The sequence below is a fragment of the Quercus robur genome, chromosome 5, assembly GCF_932294415.1.
Source record: "Quercus robur chromosome 5, dhQueRobu3.1, whole genome shotgun sequence".
Lineage (NCBI taxonomy): Eukaryota > Viridiplantae > Streptophyta > Magnoliopsida > Fagales > Fagaceae > Quercus > Quercus robur.
The window spans coordinates 43075886-43093396 of NC_065538.1; the positions used below are offsets into that span (position 1 = coordinate 43075886).

The 17511-nt window shown below is 37.0% G+C and overlaps 2 protein-coding genes across 2 annotated transcripts; both read right to left on the reverse strand.

The window, feature by feature from the left end:
* Positions 1-13847: 13847 nt before the first annotated feature.
* Positions 13848-14258, reverse strand: LOC126728206 (uncharacterized). Its single transcript, XM_050434070.1, has 2 exons — positions 14086-14258; positions 13848-14034 (listed from the first exon to the last, which is right to left on the reverse strand). Exons 1-2 carry the CDS (start codon positions 14256-14258, stop codon positions 13848-13850), a joined length of 360 nt encoding a protein of 119 aa, XP_050290027.1.
* A 180-nt stretch (positions 14259-14438) lies between these two features.
* On the reverse strand, positions 14439-14906 carry LOC126728207 (uncharacterized). Its single transcript, XM_050434071.1, has one exon. It carries the CDS (start codon positions 14904-14906, stop codon positions 14439-14441), a length of 468 nt encoding a protein of 155 aa, XP_050290028.1.
* Between the last annotated feature and the right edge of the window lie 2605 nt (positions 14907-17511).

Below are 17511 nucleotides of genomic sequence, written 5' to 3' on the forward strand. Positions count from 1 at the left end.
AGGTATTCATAAGGAATGATTATTCCTTATAATAAAAACATAACCAAACTAAAGAATAACTCAACTATAAAAATAACTATTACATTACAGAGGCTATTACAGTCTACCAAACATGCCCTTAATTAATTGTGATTAGTGTGTGGTTTTGGTTGTTTCAAGATTTGATTCATTATGACTTTTTAGATTATAGGTGGATTATTTCGAAACGATAAGGTTAATAGCATCAAACAAATTTGTGGTCTCACAATATCACTAATCACTCGTTATAACTAAATCACTGCACGTGTGACTGCTTTTTATTTTTTTGAGAAGACGTGTGACTGTTTTTGATTCTTGAGCTTTGGATGATTCTGTTTTGGTATGTGCCAGCGAATCCATACAAACTAATTGGGTGAATGATGTGTATTTATTTTAAAATATTAAAAATAAAATAAAATAAAATATTTTCCTTTAAAATATTTTTAAAAATATTTCCTAAATCAATACCCTTACTATATTGGTTAACATTTTCACTTTTTTTTTTTTTTTTTTTTTTAAGTTTAGCTATAAATTAATTTGTAGTTAATATCTATAACTTCCATTACAAAAATTAACACGACTATATATTTTGAAAAGATGAGTACTATGTCCACAAAAATTTCACAATAAATTATAGTATAAAGTTTAATTACAAAATTAGTTCTAACCTAAAGTTACAACTTCTTTTAAAAAGATTAACATTAATACATGTTTTAAAAATATAACCGATGAATTGCATGTTTTTTACGCTATTAATACACATGTCAAATTTGTGTCAATCAGATATTATTTACTATATAGGGTGTGTTTGGATAGAACTTATTTTGCTGAAACTGAAAACTGAAAACACTATAGCAAACTAATTTTTAAATATGTGAATAATGCTGTGGGACCCATTTTTAATGAAAAAATGGATAAAAAATGAAATTTGTGGGTCCGTGAACAGTGCATATATGCACTGTTCACGGCAGAAAGTCCACTTTTGCGGTTACTGTTCATTGAACAGTAACCGTAATACTCAAAACGCGTGAAAAAAAAAAAAAAAAAAAAAAAAGAGGAAAACGCAGCAAAGAAACGTGGACGTGAATACAAACACACACATAATCTATAAGCTTATATTTTATACTTAATTTTAAATTACAAAAATTTGCAACCTCTTAAAGAGGAATATTTATTCCTCATTTTGAAGAATAGGTATTCATAAAGAATGATTATTCCTTATAATAAAAACATAACCAAACTAAAGAATAACTCAACTATAAAAATAACTATTACATTACAGAGGCTATTACAGTCTACCAAACATGTCCTTAATTAATTGTGATTAGTGTGTGGTTTTGGTTGTTTCAAGATTTGATTCATTATGACTTTTTAGATTATAGGTGGATTATTTCAAAATGATAAGGTTAATAGCATCAAACAAATTTGTGGTCTCACAATGTCACTAATCACTCGTTATAACTAAATCACTGCACGTGCGACTGCTTTTTATTTTTTTGAGAAGACGTGTGACTGTTTTTGATTCTTGAGCTTTGGATGATTCTGTTTTGGTATGTGCCAGCGAATCCATACAAACTAATTGGGTGAATGATGTGTATTTATTTTAAAATATTAAAAATAAAATAAAATAAAATATTTTCCTTTAAAATATTTTTAAAAATATTTCCTAAATCAATACCCTTACTATATTGGTTAACATTTTCACTTTTTTTTTTTTTTTTTTTTTAAGTTTAGCTATAAATTAATTTGTAGTTAATATCTATAACTTCCATTACAAAAATTAACACGACTATATATTTTGAAAAGATGAGTACTATGTCCACAAAAATTTCACAATAAATTATAGTATAAAGTTTAATTACAAAATTAGTTCTAACCTAAAGTTACAACTTCTTTTAAAAAGATTAACATTAATACATGTTTTAAAAATATAACCGATGAATTGCATGTTTTTTACGCTATTAATACACATGTCAAATTTGTGTCAATCAGATATTATTTACTATATAATCTATAAGCTTATATTTTATACTTAATTTTAAATTACGAAAATTTGCAATTTAAACAATTTATTGATCTTGAATTTTCTAGAACTTTTGCAAGGATGGAGGATATAAGAAAAAAAATGTAATTCAATAGTGAATTTGTCAAAATTCACCTCCAATAAAAAGATATTGAACAAGGTTATAGCCTAAAGCTTTGTCCTTTTGAAAATCTAACTTTTAAATTGCATGTTCTTTACGTTCTTACACACACAGGTCAAATTTCTTACCAATCAGATGTTATTTCTATTTGACTCATAAACTTATTTTATTTTATTTATAATTTCATAATACAAAAACTTGAAATTTAAACATTTAGTTGATGACATAGCTATTGATCTTTGATTTTTTGAAATTTTTTCAAACATTGAGGATATAAGAAAAAAATGTTATCCAATGGTGGATTTGTCAAATTCTCATCAAATAAAAAGATATTAAGTGAAGTTGTAGCTAATGGCTACAACTTAGTTTGTAACCAAATTTTGTCTCTTTTTTTTTATTAAAATAAATAAATAAATTGAATGTAAAAAAAAAAAAAAAAAAGTAAGGAAAATTTAGTTACTTAGATATTGGGTTTCTAATTAAATTTAAACACATTGATATATTCACCAATTAAGCACAAAAAGTTTTATATTTTTAGAGAATAATTAAAAATTTAAAACAATGTAGGTATGTATTTAAATTTAATTCAAAACCTAATATACTGCAAATAAATAATTGCATCTAAGTATTACCCCAAAAAATAAAATGATGGAACTCAATTGTTTTAGATTTCAGAACATTAATAATGAATTGATTCAATAATAAACATGGTATATCCTAAATATACATTAAAAATATGGTTAAAGTAGAATTCTAATATAAGCCATGCTAGAGACATGAATGTAGTAAGTAAATAAAAATAAAAACCTAGAGACAAAGCATTCTGTACAAAATTTCCCCCACAAATAATAACATGATATGTTATGATTTGAGCAACATCACGTGGATTCGTCACTAACATTACTTATATTACATGCATCAATTACAATAGGTTATATTAGCAGTTGCGAAAGACTTTGTCTTTAGACTTATTGTTTTTGATAATTTCATAATTTTGTTCTTTATTATCACTTGGATGATAAATAATCTATACTACTATTTAAGGGCCTTCTCCTATTTAGGATTCTCAATTTTGATACCCAAAATACCCACAAATTTACCCATTTGTAAAGCTTAAATAATAAGGTTAAATATGTGTAGTTGCTGATTTTAAAAACTCCTATATTTTATCTTCTTTTTTTTTTTTTTTAACATTTTTTTTCTAACCACTTCTCCTACCTCCACATTTCTCTCACACGTTAGTAGTCAAGCATAATTCAACTTTTTTTTTAATAAAAATAAAATTTCTTTTTTTCCACTAATGCACTCTTTCTTTTCTCTTTTTTTCCTAATTTCCAAATGAAATTTCCGAAAGTCTTATAAAAGAAAAAAAAATTCCACAAGTTTTTCTATACTACTATTTTTAAAAAATAGGATTTTTTTTTTTTTTATCCTCATCCCATCATCCCAATTTATTAGTTTGGTTATGAGTTCTAACATTAGAATAAAACTTAAGAACTATTTTAGGAAATATCTCAGTTATACAATTATATTTCCTAGAAAATAATATATTTTAAATTTTAGAGAGATAAGTTATTTTTTGATGATTTTTTATTTCCATAATTTTTAGGTGGATATGGAAAGTTTTATTTATTTATTTTTTATTTGGAAATATATTAATGTTAGAAATTATTATATGTACTACGGAATAGATATTACAACTCTTTTAAGGAAAATTAATAGGTACTCCTAGAGTACCATAAATGCGTACTCCCCCTCTCTCACATAAATGGTGGGTCCCACCATGAATTTAATTAGTGGGACCTACCATTCATGTGAGAGGAGGGAGTACGCATTTATGGTACTCCAGGAGTACATAATAATTTCCCCTCTTTTAGAGAAGAATAATTATTTCTCATTTTAAAGAATATCTATTCATAAGGAATGATTATTTCTTGTAATAAAAACATAACCAAACTATTGCTAAATCATAAGAATAATTATTACATTATAGTGCATATTATAGTCTACCAAACATGCCTTAAGTAAACTTATTATGTTTCAAAATCCTAAATTTTAGGCTACTTATAAAATCTTTCTTTTTTATTTCTCTCTCATAATTTTTATGCACATTTAATTCTATAAAAAATAAACCCAATTTTACACATGAGATAATTATTGATATTTGATAGTATTGAAATTTTGCATGCATAAAGGGTATAAGGAGATAGTAATTCTATGGTGGATTTGTGAAAATAAAAAAAATATTGACTTGTGTAATGTTGCAAAAAATGATTGGAAATCAATAACTATTTCATCATAAAAATTTCAATCTCAAATAATTTTTTTTAAATTTAAAATTATATGAAAACATAAGTTTATGGATTAGATAACAAAACAATGTAATTTAATAGTTGATTTGTCAAAATATTCCTTTTAAATAAAATAAAAAAGAAAAAGAAAAGAAAAAGAAAAGAAGAAGAGTAAGAAAGAATGATGCAACATCATACAAAATTAGATCAAATGCAACTTGAATTTTTTATTTTTCCCATAAGGCGAGTCATTAAATCGAAGAATGCAAAATATCTTTACTACATGTAGGGTTTGTCGATAAATTAGAGTTCACACACAAAGGCAAAGTCATAAATCAAAATATGGGTAAGTTGCAAAGTACACCTCTAAAATTTAGGAGGTTGCTTAGATTTTATATCTTGAAATTTGAAAACTGGATTTTACACCTTGAAATTTACCTTTGTTAGTGGACTCGCCCACATAGAAAAAAATATTATGCATCAGACACCAATGTGTGATTTGACGACCACATAAGCAAGTCTACTAATGGAGGGGTTGTTTTTACTTACGGATGTAAAGTGTAAATTTCAAGATTTGAAATTCAATCAACTAAAAAATTCAGATATGTATTTTGCAATTTACCATCTTTTTAATATTACTTCTAATAATAGAAATCAGCATTGTTAAAGCCTAACGTGGCATTCGGACCTGAACCTACCATAGTTGGACGTTAGACTCACTACAACACTAGAATTTCCCACAGATGGCACCAATTGTAAGGACGCAATTTGGGTCCCTAGCCTAAAGGATAAATGAACTTAGGCCTAAAAAGCGTAATACAATGAATTTGTAGAGAGTGGGTTGGAAAACTAGGCTTTAATGAATCAGACAACGAGTAAAGTGGATTCAAATAAGGAGAAAATGAAGATAGATTGGTTTATTCTAAATAAAATCATCCTCGGCACAGCCCGAGGAAATCAGTTCTTATATAATTCTCTCAAGTTAGATTACAAGTTCAATTCTTGATTGCTACAGTATTTTTCTCTTGATTTCTCGATCCCTTCTTCATGAAGGGTCACTTACATTATATAGTTCTCTTTAGACAATCTTGGCCCTCCACTTGTTGATCATCCAAGCCACTACTTGAGTGTTTGTCCTATCAGACACTCTCTCAGGCCCTCTGTGAATTGGGGCAGCCAAGACAGCAATGTTCAAGGGTCTTCTTCACGTTAATGTAGCTAGAAAGTTAGCTACAGAGTATTTAATGCGGTGGTAACAGTTTTCCCTTGAGATATTTCATGGCCTCCCTCTGTCCAGTTCCTTCTAAATATTTATCCTCATCAGTGGAATTGTCCGAAACATTGCTCCTAGTGTCAGACCACACCTTTTGACCTCGGCTTTGCTTAGCTGAGGAAGTATTCCTCCTCGGATAGCCTTCTAGGATGGTTATGATTAGACCTCACCTCTTTACTTACCAACACGGATTCTTAGGAAGGTGTTTACTCGTCCTCAGACTATTTATATCCTTGGATTGGGCCCCTGGTCCAATATATATATAGATATGCATTCTTGGGCCTATCACCCCTACAATAGCCCCTCGAAATTCTTCTTTCTGGCTCCTCGGAAAGAAAGGAGGATTTCGATGTCATTATAGTTACTCCATGCTCATCACACATCACCTCTGACTGCGTAAATTCCTTTTTAACTGCCTAAGACATGCTCCTGACGCTTCGTCATACGAGACGCGCCTTCATTAAATTTTTACAGCTCCATGTCCTCCCTATTTATGGCACGATGCGGATCCAACGGCTGAGGAATTTGTTAGAACCCGGGCGGGAATTTTCCCGCTTGTAACTCCTTCTTTCATATAAATATTACTCAAATCAATCATTCACCTCACTTTGGCACTCATACACTGAACTTGCAGACTTACCCAAACTACTTGTGCCCTCATAAATACCAAGAGCTAGCCTGAGGAGATTAGTTCCCTTTCTTATGTAAGTCTTTACAAATCTCTTCATTTACTTTTTCCATCTACTTTTCTTTTCTTTGTCTTTTCCTCCTCGGCTTCTCTTATTTCTCTTAATCTTCTTAGTACCTCCAAATCTTTCTTAGGAATGGATAGTTTTGCCATTTGGTAGACTCTGAGAAGGGTTTAGAGAGCTTCAAAACTAGGTATAGGATCCCTTCAAGAGTTGCGATTAGATATTGTAGGGAAGGGCAGTGGCATGCGGAGAGGCAAGAGGGAGAGGTGGTAATCCCAATGATTACCTTTATAGAAGGAGGGATGAGGATCGCTATGGGCATAGTCACTAGGGACTACCTTAGGGCACATTGAGTGGGGGTTAGCTCCCACTTAATGTGCCCCAAACATGTTTAGAATCTTAGGTAGTGTAGATGCCCTTAACGAGAGAATGGGCTTAAACATCACTCACCATGACGTCAATTGGAGTTACAACCTCCATCACCTAACGGGACAGGGGTATTACCTAAAATCTAGGTACCCTGAGGTCAGACTCATCTAATGCCTCCCTAATTCCAACAAAGGCCTAAAAAAGGACTTTTTGATTGTATTAGGAAAGTGGCACGATGGCCTCCCCTGTTTGACGAGAAATGGGATACCAGGTGGGGTTCTAGGTTTAGGTTCATAATTTCAAAGGTACCCCCTTTTCTTTTTCTTTTGTTTGTGTTTGTACATGAAATTTCTTTTGATTTGCGTTATTTTTTGCTAATGATTTTTTTTGTTTCTCTTAATGGTTTTGCAGATAAAAACGCTACTATTCCCAACTTCAATCTTGTGAACTAGTCGAGCTTGGACAAGATCTTAAAGGCCGAGGTGTTCGTCCACACAAACAGCTAACTGAGGGCGGCCCATCTTATCTTGGACTATATCCCCATCTCCAAAAGTTTCTAGGTGCCGAGGTGCGTAATCAAAGCAAGGGACCCTCGCCTATACCAAATTAACGTAGCTGCGCTGAGCTTCCTAAACCCAGGCCTCATACCACAAGGCATATTAAAGGTAGAACCGATCTTTCCATACAAAGCCGAGGACAAGGCCACCCCTTCATAGCCAGCAAACAATAAGGAAGAAGAAGAAGAAGAAAAGGTAGTTGAAGGACTTAACTCTGAAGACGACTTTGAAGTCTTTAACTGACCTGAGTCCTTGGAAGTTCCCATCAGTGACTTTAGTCACTTGCTTTCTGCACAAGTGAGCCAAATACAAGAAAAGCTTCCTGTCCCTGAAGCTATGGGCATACAATGTAAACCCAGGGCCAGCCTCATGGCGGTAATGAAGTCTCAAGTTAGGGGAAAGGCGCCCAAGGTGGTTGCTCAAGCTAAGATTCCCTCTCTTCCCCTTCCTCATGACCCCCAGCAAGAGCTTGCCGATTAGAAAAGGAAATGAGAGCAGAAGTGGAAGGACGTGGCGGATGAGAGCCGAGGTGGCCCCTCTAAGGAAATGGAGCCTTAAAAGGGGGCCAAGGTAGCCAAGATTGGCCATACAAAGTCCCTGCGCGATGGGGCGCCTAGAGATAAGGAACGAGATCTTCGTGCCAGGGTTTCAAACTAGAACCCCCCCTTTAGTGCTAGATAGGTCCCCTCTCCCTGCGAACTCATCAATCAGGGACTTCCAAAAGGGAAAGGCCGGGTATGTAGTAGATGTTGTAGAGCAAGCTTTGCTACTACCCGAGGACATGGTTGACCTGAGGACCATGAAGAAACACGAGGTGTTTCTAAGTCTAAAAAGAGACCCCACTATGGTAGGCCTTTTAAGCTAAGTTTTTTATTTTATTTTATTTTTTATTTTTTACTAACTACCAAGTTTCCTTTACAGGCTGTTCAAGTCGCCTTCAGAGCCGAGGAGTTGGTAGATGCCTCCCACCAACAAATGAAGTATGAGGAGGGTGTAGGCGAGTTGCTGTTGTTAAGGCCTTCAAGGTGGCCGAGAAGGGATTAAAGGAGTCAGATGCTAAGCTTATCGAGGCAAAAAGGGGTAGGAAAAGTGCCGAGGCAGCAGTGGATAATGCAGAGAGGCAGGCAGAGACTCAGCATAAGCAACTCCGCCTGACCGAGGATGAGCTCGCTGCTACTAGGGAGCAAATCAAGCTGTAAAAGAGGAAACTGGAGGATACTAAGAAGGCCAAGGATCAGGCCGAACAAGAAGGCTACGACGTGGGGGTAGCTGAGACCGAGGAAGCCTTCAGGATCGAGGAAGCCTTCAGGGCCGAGGTTTCAAGGGTATGTAGAGCATACTGCATCCAAGTTTGGAATAAGGCTCTTAACCTGGCTAGGGTTGAGGCCTCTTCGACACCTAGGAGAGCGGAGAATGAGTACTACCCTCTTGTAATCCGGGCGATAGGCTCTTTAGCCTCCCCAGATGATGCAACACCCATCGTTGCAAGCCCTATTGAATAGGCTTTGTCCAAGGACCCTCTTCATTCCAACAATCCTCAGGAAGTGGCAGAGCAAGCCAACCCAGTTGATAAAGAGAAAGAAGTCTCTAAGGAGGTCGCCCCCGAGATAACCAAGCCCTTGGACGCACCTAAGGATTCTTCCAGTGAAGGAGTGGTTTCTCAAAATCGAGAGTTGGTTTTGGCAACTCTCCCCATTCCTGCCAAGGAAGACCCCAAGGGCAAGGGTCCGGCATCCTTGACGGCAGCAACCACCCAGCCTACCAAGACTCAAAAAGACAAACTTGAAATAAAGATGAAACCATGAATTGTTTTTTGTTGTTGTTGTTGTTGTTGTTTTTGTTTTTGTTGTTGTTGTTGTTTTTTTTTTTTTTTTTTTTTTGGTTCTCAAAACTTGTAATTTAGTTTAACCTTTTGCAATCGACTTTGCCTCTTCCTAAGGCTCAGATCAATGATAATTATAAGTTTTTTCTTTCGTATCTGTGATGTTTGTATTGATCTTAACATAGTTTTTGTTTCAGTTAACACTTGACAAATGTGGTTATGAAGTATAACTCTGTTTATTAATTTGCATAAGTGGCAGCATAGTTGTCACACATCACGTGACCAGCATCAAGACATGCTAGATTTACTAAGTCCACCACCTCAACAAAGTATGGCTTTAACTTTAAGAACATACACATTGATGTAGTATACATACAGGTTTAACTCTACTCAATCCTCCATTCATTAGTAGGTTTAATGGACTAGAGGAGCAGTTAATTCTCAAACAGACATAGATATTCTTGCAAATGCTTTAAGCGATGCTTATGAGCATTCCCCCCCTTTTTTTTAACATGTTACTACAGTAAAGATCTTTGACATGTAGAGTGGCTGATTCTTTTTTATATTTAAAGAATGAATAAGAAGTACTAATTTACTTTAGGCATGTAGTCCGAGAAGCCTAAAATAACTAAGGCTCTGTTTGATATCTAGTAAAATGATAGGAAGTGTTAATTTACTCAAAGCATGTGGTCCGAGGAGCCAGACATAACTAAAGTTTTGTTTAACACTTAGAAAGATGTCGTTAAGTATTAATTTACCCACAGTATGTGGTCTGATGAACCAAACATAACTAAGGTTCTGTTTAACAATTAGAAAGATGTCGTTAAATATTAATTTACCCATAGTATGTGGTCCGAGGAATCAGGCATAATTAAGGTTCTGTTTAATATTTAGAAAGATGTCATTAAGTATTAATTTACCCAAAGTATGTGGTCCGAGGAAGTAGACATAACTAAGGTTCTGTTTAATACTTAGAAAGATATTCTTAAGTATTAATTTACCCAAAGTATGTGGTCCAAAGAACCAGGCATAACTAAGGTTCTGTTTAATACTTAGAAAGATGTCTGGAGATATCAATTTACCCAATGTATATGACTTAAGGAGCCAGGTATGACCAAAGTTCTATTTGATATTCAAAATAATAATAATAGGAAGCTCGACGAATAATGTGATAAACGAGAATGTGACAAGGAAAACTTTCATTAATAATAATACATTTTTGGGTTATTTACATTCCAGGGGCGTGGTACAACATTTTCATCTAGGTCTGCAAGATGATACGCACCTATTTTAGCCACCGAGGTGATGCAATATGGCCCTTCCTAGTTGGGCCTTAACTTTCCCTATGCTGGGTTCTTTGTAGTACCCAAAACCTTTCTTAACACCAAGTCTCTAGGTGCCAGTGGTCTTAGCTTCACGTTGGCATCATACCCTTGCTTGAGCTTGTGTTGATAATAGGCCAATTGGACCATGTCATTTTCTCTTCGCTTTTTAATTAAGTCTAAACTCTTCCCTAACAACCCATTATTGTTGCTCGGAGTGAAAGAACTTTTTTTCAGCGTTGGGAATCCAATCTCTAGAGAAATAAAAGCCTTGGCACCATAAGTCATTGAAAAGGGTGTCTCCCCTGTTGACCTATGAGGCGTGGTCTGATATGTCCAAAGGACGTGCTACAACTCTTCCACCCATTTTTCCCTTTGCATCATCCAATCTCTTTTTGAGTCCATTCACTATGACCTTGTTGACAATCTTGGCTTGCTCATTCCTTTGTGGATAAGCCGGGGTGGAATACCTATTCGTAATTTCTAATTCACAACAGTACCTCCTGAAGGCTTTGCAATCAAACTGAAGACCATTGTTCGAGATGAGGGTATAAGGGATCTCAAATCGAGTGACAACATTTTGCCAAAAAAATCTCTTGGCATCCATGTCCCTGATATTTGCCAATGGTTCAGTTTCAACCCACTTGGTGAAGTAATCCGTGCTGACTAGCAAATATATTTTATTCCCTGCCGCCTTAGGGAAAGGTCTAACAATATTCGAGCCCCATTGAGCAAAGGGCCAAAGGCTGAACAGAGGATTAAGGACTCCCCCTGATTGATGAATGTTTAGGGCAAATCTTTGGTACTGGTCACACTTCTTCACATATTCTTGTACTTTCTTCGGCATGTTTGGCCACCAATACTCCTGTGTAAGGGCTCTGTGAGATAAGGATCTACCTCCTGTGTGGCTTTCACAAATCCCTTCATGTAACTCTTCCAGAAGTAGCTATGATACCTTAGGGTGTATGCACAGCAAGTACGGCCCAGAAAAAGAGCGCTTATAAAACTTTTGGTCCTCGAATAACCAAAACCGAGGAGCCTTTCTTCACACCTTGTCGGCCTCGGATTTACTTTTGGGCAAGATGTCTTCCTTAAGGAAAAGCACAATAGAGTCCATCCAGCTAGGACCTACCCTAATCTGATGAATATAAGCCACGTTTCTCCCTACTTCAGTAGGCTTACATAAGTCTTCCACAAGGATCACTCGAGGTAAACTTTGTGCCGAGGAGGTTGCCAACGTGGAAAGAGAGTCAGCATGTGTATTTCTACTTCTAGGTATTTGCAATAAATTAAAAGACTCAAATCCTGACTGTTAGTGTCTAACCTGGTTCAAATACTCCTGCATTCTAAGATCTCTAACTTTCAGCTCTCCCCGTACTTGGCCGACAATTAATCTTGAATCTGAAAATATCTCCACTACTTTTCCACCCATTTTCTGAACCATGGTCATTCCTACCAATAGAGCTTCATACTCAGCTTCATTGTTTGTGGCCGAGAAGTCCAATCTTAAGGATTTCTCAATTATGATAATCTCGGGAGATATCAGAACTAGCCTCACTCTAGATCCTCTGTGATTCGCTGCACGATCAACGTATACCCTCCAAGACAAAGGTTCTTTTAAGGAGACTAACCCAACCGGTTTTTCATCGATATCTTGCTTCTCCATTCTCTCTTCTAATGGGGATTCAGTAAACTCAGACACTAAATCAGTAAGGACCTGACCCTTAACAAAGGAGCAAGACATGTACTTGATATCAAAAGCCTTTAGGATCGTGCCCAACTTGGCAATCCTCCCTGTATAATTAGCATTTTGACGTAGAGATCTAAGTGGAAGTTGGGTTAGGACAACAACTATGTGTGATTGGAAGTAGTGGGGGAGCTTATGTGTAGCATGCACCACTGCTAAAATGGTCTTCTCCAGTGGTAGGTAACGGACCTTGGCCTTATGTAGTGACTTGCTCACATATTAAACTGACCTTTGCACACTACTATCAACCCGTACCAGCACCAAGCTCACTGCATGGGAGGCCACTGCAATATAAGCAAACAAAACCTCATCCACCTCGGGTCTAGACATAATGGGTGGCCGAGAAAGGTATTTGTTCAACTGTTGGAAGGCCAGGACACACTCCTCGGTCCATTCAAATCCCTTCCACTTATTCAACAACAGAAAGAAAGGCCTACACTATCTATTGACCGAAAGATGAATCGGTTTAAGGTAGCAGTCATTCCCGTCAACTTCTAGACCTCTTTCGGGTTTCAAGGTAACTGTAAATTGTTAATCACTCTAATTTGGTCAGGATTGACTTCAATTCCACAGTGAGTAACCATGTATTTTGAGAACTTCCCTGATTCGACACCAAAAGAGCATTTAGAAGCATTTAGTCGCAGCTTGTGTCTCCTCAAGATCTCCCAAGGTCGTTAACATGCTCGGAATCTAACTTACTCTTGACCACCATGTTGTTTATATAAATCTCGATGTTTTTTTCCTAGCTGTGGCTCGAACATCCTGATCATCATTCTCTGATAGGTAGCCTTCGCATTCTTAAAACCAAAAGGCATCACTTTGTAATGGTTATTTTTAGTGGGGGTGACAAAAGTTGTCTTATCTTAATCACTCAAAGTCAGTGATATTTGGTGGTACCCCGGAAGGCATCCAAAATACTCATCCGAGGATGACCTACAGTTATGTCCACTAGTTGATCAATCCGAGGCATGGGGAAAGGGTCCTTTGGACAGACCTTGTTCAAGTCTGTGAAATCCATGCATACTCGCCATTTTCCACTTTTCTTATTTATCACCACTGTATTAGCCAACCATTCAGGGTAGAACACTTCCTTAATAGCCCCAGCCTGCTTAAGCTTGTTCACCTCCTCTTTGACAATATCAGAATGTTCTTTAGATGAACGCCGATGTGGTTGCTTCTTAGGATGGGCAGCTAGGTTGACATCCAAATGATGGCAAATGAAGTCTGAATCGACCCCAGGAGCTTTGTAAGCATTCCATGCAAATACATCAACGTTCTCTCTAAGAAATGCTATCAACTTTTCCTTCTTCCGAGGAGGTAGCTAAGCTCTAACCTTATAGAACTTCCCTAGATCACAATCTATAACAATTTCTTCCAGCTTCTCACACTTTGCCCATTCCAACACCACATTCGTAGATAGGACCAAAATCCTTGATTGCTATGAGCCCCCCGCAGTAGAAGCCGAGGACTCAGTTTCAGGCCGATGCATAATTGCAACCACTCGGCACTACCTAGCCACGGATTGACTCCCAACAAGCTCTTCAACCTGGTCCCCGAACAAGTATTTTACCTTCAAATGCAGGGTGGAAAAAACAGCCCCTAGGGCATGGAGTCAAGGTCTTGCCACAATGACCGTGTAGGGAGAATAAGCATCCACCATAATGAAGTCCACCTCCACTACCTTTGAACCTGGTTGCACAGGTAGTCTAATCTGACCCTTTGGAATGACAATTTTTCCATCAAAGCTTACCAAAGGTGAATCATAAGTTGTCAAATCCTTAGACTTCAAGTTCAGCCCTCTGTATAAGTCAAGGTACATAATCTCTATACCACTACCCTAGTCTACCAACATTCTCTTCACATCATACATTCCTATCCTGAGTATGACCACTAAAGCATCATTGTGTGGCTGTATGGTTCCAATCTTATCCTCATTCGAAAATTTGAACGCCAGTTGAACCTCCACTCTAGTCCTCTTCAACTCTGGATTAGAGTCCTCGGCGTGTGACCGAGTTACAGACATCACTTTGGAGGGCTACGAGCTAGTTCTCCCAAAAGCAGCAAAGATGACATTAATTGTACCTAAAGGGGGTCTTAAAGAAGCGTTCCCCTAAGCCCTTGACCCTACTTGGTCTTCGTGCCCATTGGGCCGATACAAACATTGTTTCAACCTTCTATCTATGACCAGTTGCTCCAGGTGATTCTACAGAGTTCTACAGTCCTCGATAGTGTGTCCTCGTTCCTGGTGGTACTGGCAATGAAGACTTTGGTTGTGCCTTATGGGGTTTCCTCCTATCTTGTTTGGCCATTTGAAGTATGACTTATTCTTGATTTTCTCCAAGACTTGATGTACTGACTCTCGAAACACTGTGTTAACCACCTGAGGAGCTGTAGACTCAGATTGCCCAGCAAAATCTCTCCAGGGTCTATTACTATTGTAGCGATTTGACCTGAAATCCCTCATCTCTTGAGGGATAACCTTACCCTTCCCCTTGCCTTGCTGTTGGTCCTCCTCAACCTTCTTATACTTATCAATACAATCCATGAGCTGGCATACACTAGTTGTAGGTTTCCCTGTTAAAGACTTCCTCAAGCAATGCTCAACAGGTAGGTCGACCTTGAAAGTCCTGACGGCTATGTCGTCAAAGTCACCATCTATCTCATTGAACATCTCCTAGTATCTGTCCGAATACGTTTCTAGGGTCTCCCATTTTCTCATGGATAGAGACAACAAGGAATCTAAGGGCCGAGGAACCCTATTGTACGTAATAAAGCGAGATCCAAATGCCTGAGTGAGTTCCTTAAAGGAATTAATGGAACTTGCTCCTAAGCCATCAAACCACCTCATGGCCACGGGCCCTAAACTAGAAGGGAATACCTCGCACATCAAGGCCTCATTCTTGGAATGCATAGCCATTCTCTGGTTGAAATGGCTCACATACTCCACAGGGTTTGTTCAACCATTGTACATGGTGAACGTTGGCTGAGTGAACCGCTGAGGAAGTCTCCATTCCTCAATTCTGCGCGTGAAAGGTGACTTGGAAATTTGGTTGAGTGCTTTTCTCATCGCATCATTTCCCAAGCCTTTGGAAGATAAATTTCTGTTTCTACGCTCATGATGGTAGTCCTCATCATACGAGAAAGACTCACTAGGAGGAGTCCTTGATCTGCGTTTATAACTACCATCCTCTTCATCGTTAGAAGAGACGTCAGAATTGGAGGGAGTTCACCTTCGCCATTCGTGGCGCAACTTCCTCTTTAAATGATCAATCTCCCATTGCATGTTCTTGGCATCTTCATCATGAGAGAGGTGGCTCTCACACCGAGACTAGCTCCTACTGGTCTAGGTAGTATGCATACTCCATTCTCGGTCCCTTCTTCATTCAAGATTACAAAAGTGATCTTAATGCTGAGGCCCTATAGATTTTGCCTGATTCGGACCTAAACCTACCATAGTTAGACGTTAGACTCACTACAACACTAGAATTTCCCACAGACAGCACCAATTGTTAGGATGCAATTTGGATTCCTAACCCAAAGGATAAATGAACTTAGATCCAAAAAGCCCAATACAATGAATTTGTAGAGAGTGAGTTGGAAAACTGGACTTAAATGAATCAAACAATGAGTAAAGTGGATTCAGATCAGGAGAAAATGAAGATAGATTGGTTTATTCTAAATAAAATCGTCCTCGGCGCAGTCCGAGGAGATCAGTTCTTATATATTTTTCTCAAGTTAGTTTACAAGTTCAATTCTTGATTGCTACAGTGTTTTTCTCTTGATTTCTTGATCGCTTCTTCATGGAGGATCTCTTACATTATATAGTTCTCTTTAGACAATCTTGACCCTCCACTTGTTGATCATCCAAGCCACTACTTGAGTGCTTGACCCATCGGACACCCTCTCAAGCCCTCTGTGAGTTAAGGCAGCCAAGGCAGCACTGTTCAAGGGTCTTCTCCACATTAATGCAGCAAGAAAGTTAGCTACAGAGCATTTAATGCGGTGGTAGCAGCTTTCCCTTAAGATATTTCATGGCCTCCCTCTGTCCTGTTCCTTTTGGATACTTTTCCTCATTAGTGGAATCATCCGGAATGTTGCTCCTAGTGTTAGACCACACCTTCTGACCTCGGTTTTGCTCAGCCGAGGAAGTATTCCTCCTCGGACAGCCTTCTCGGATGGTTATGATTAAACCTCACCTTTTTACTTACCAACACGGATTCTTAGGAAGGTGTTTACACATCCTCGAACTATTTATGTCCTCGAATTGGGCCCCTGGCCCAATATATATAGATACGTATTCCTGGGCCTATCACCCCTACAAAAACTAAGCCTAAATGATATATATTTAAAATCTAGTTATCTAAATAATGCATAGAACCATATGTAGTAATAAATTCGTTAAAAGATGGGCAACTATACACACCCTATTTTGTACCAACAATTTCGATTCTAATTGAACAAGAACCACCATCACCACCAACAAAGAGTAGCTCAATCTTAAATTGATATATAAAACATTTTTCCTTTAAAAACCTTAGGGCTTATGTTTGAAGCAGCGTACGCTCCTCCCACATGTGTTCTACACAAAAAATCCTAGGGGATGTTTGGTACACCCACTCAAACACACATTTTCAGTTTTTAAACAACATTACACGCATTTTCATATACTTTTTTACCCACATGTATTTATACATATATTTTCAAACAACAAAACACATGTTCTTAAACAAATGTACCAAACACCCCCTAATTTTTCTAGAATGTTTCTAATTGGCAGAGTCATTTCACCAATTCCAGGGCCCTTGGCTTCTATAAAAAAAGATCCCTCATACCATTGGGAAGTAATCTTTTGATGGGCTAACCATTTTGACAAAAGATATATATATATATATATAAAGAGCTCCTTTGTGTTCAGTGACGGCTCCAGGAATTTTTCTCAGGGTTTTCCTTAAAAAGTATAAATTATACAATCTAATAAAAAGAGAAATTTATATATTGACAAAAAAAAAAAAAAAACACGTAAATACATAGGGCTTGTTTGGTACATGTATTTAAAAACTGAAAATTGTTGTTTAAAAATTTTTGTGGAAATACATGTGGGTGAAAAAGTGTGTGGAAATGCATGAAATGTTGTTTAAAAACTGAAAATTGTTGTTTGGAAACACTCACCAAACACCCCTATAAAGTTTACAATTGCCTTCTACGGGTTTTCACATTTTGAAATCGTTGCATGATAGTCTCATTATCAATGTTACGATTTACGTCTCTTTTAATGT

Bases quoted from the DNA above. Each gene is read 5' to 3' on its own strand.
- LOC126728207 (XM_050434071.1), bottom strand. From the start codon at position 14,906: ATGTTCAATGAGATAGATGGTGACTTTGACGACATAGCCGTCAGGACT.
- LOC126728206 (XM_050434070.1), bottom strand. From the start codon at position 14,258: ATGTCTGTAACTCGGTCACACGCCGAGGACTCTAATCCAGAGTTGAAG. The intron at 14,035-14,085 runs GTTGGTAGACTA...TGACTTATACAG, and splicing joins ATGTATGATGTGAAGAGAAT to AGGGCTGAACTTGAAGTCTA.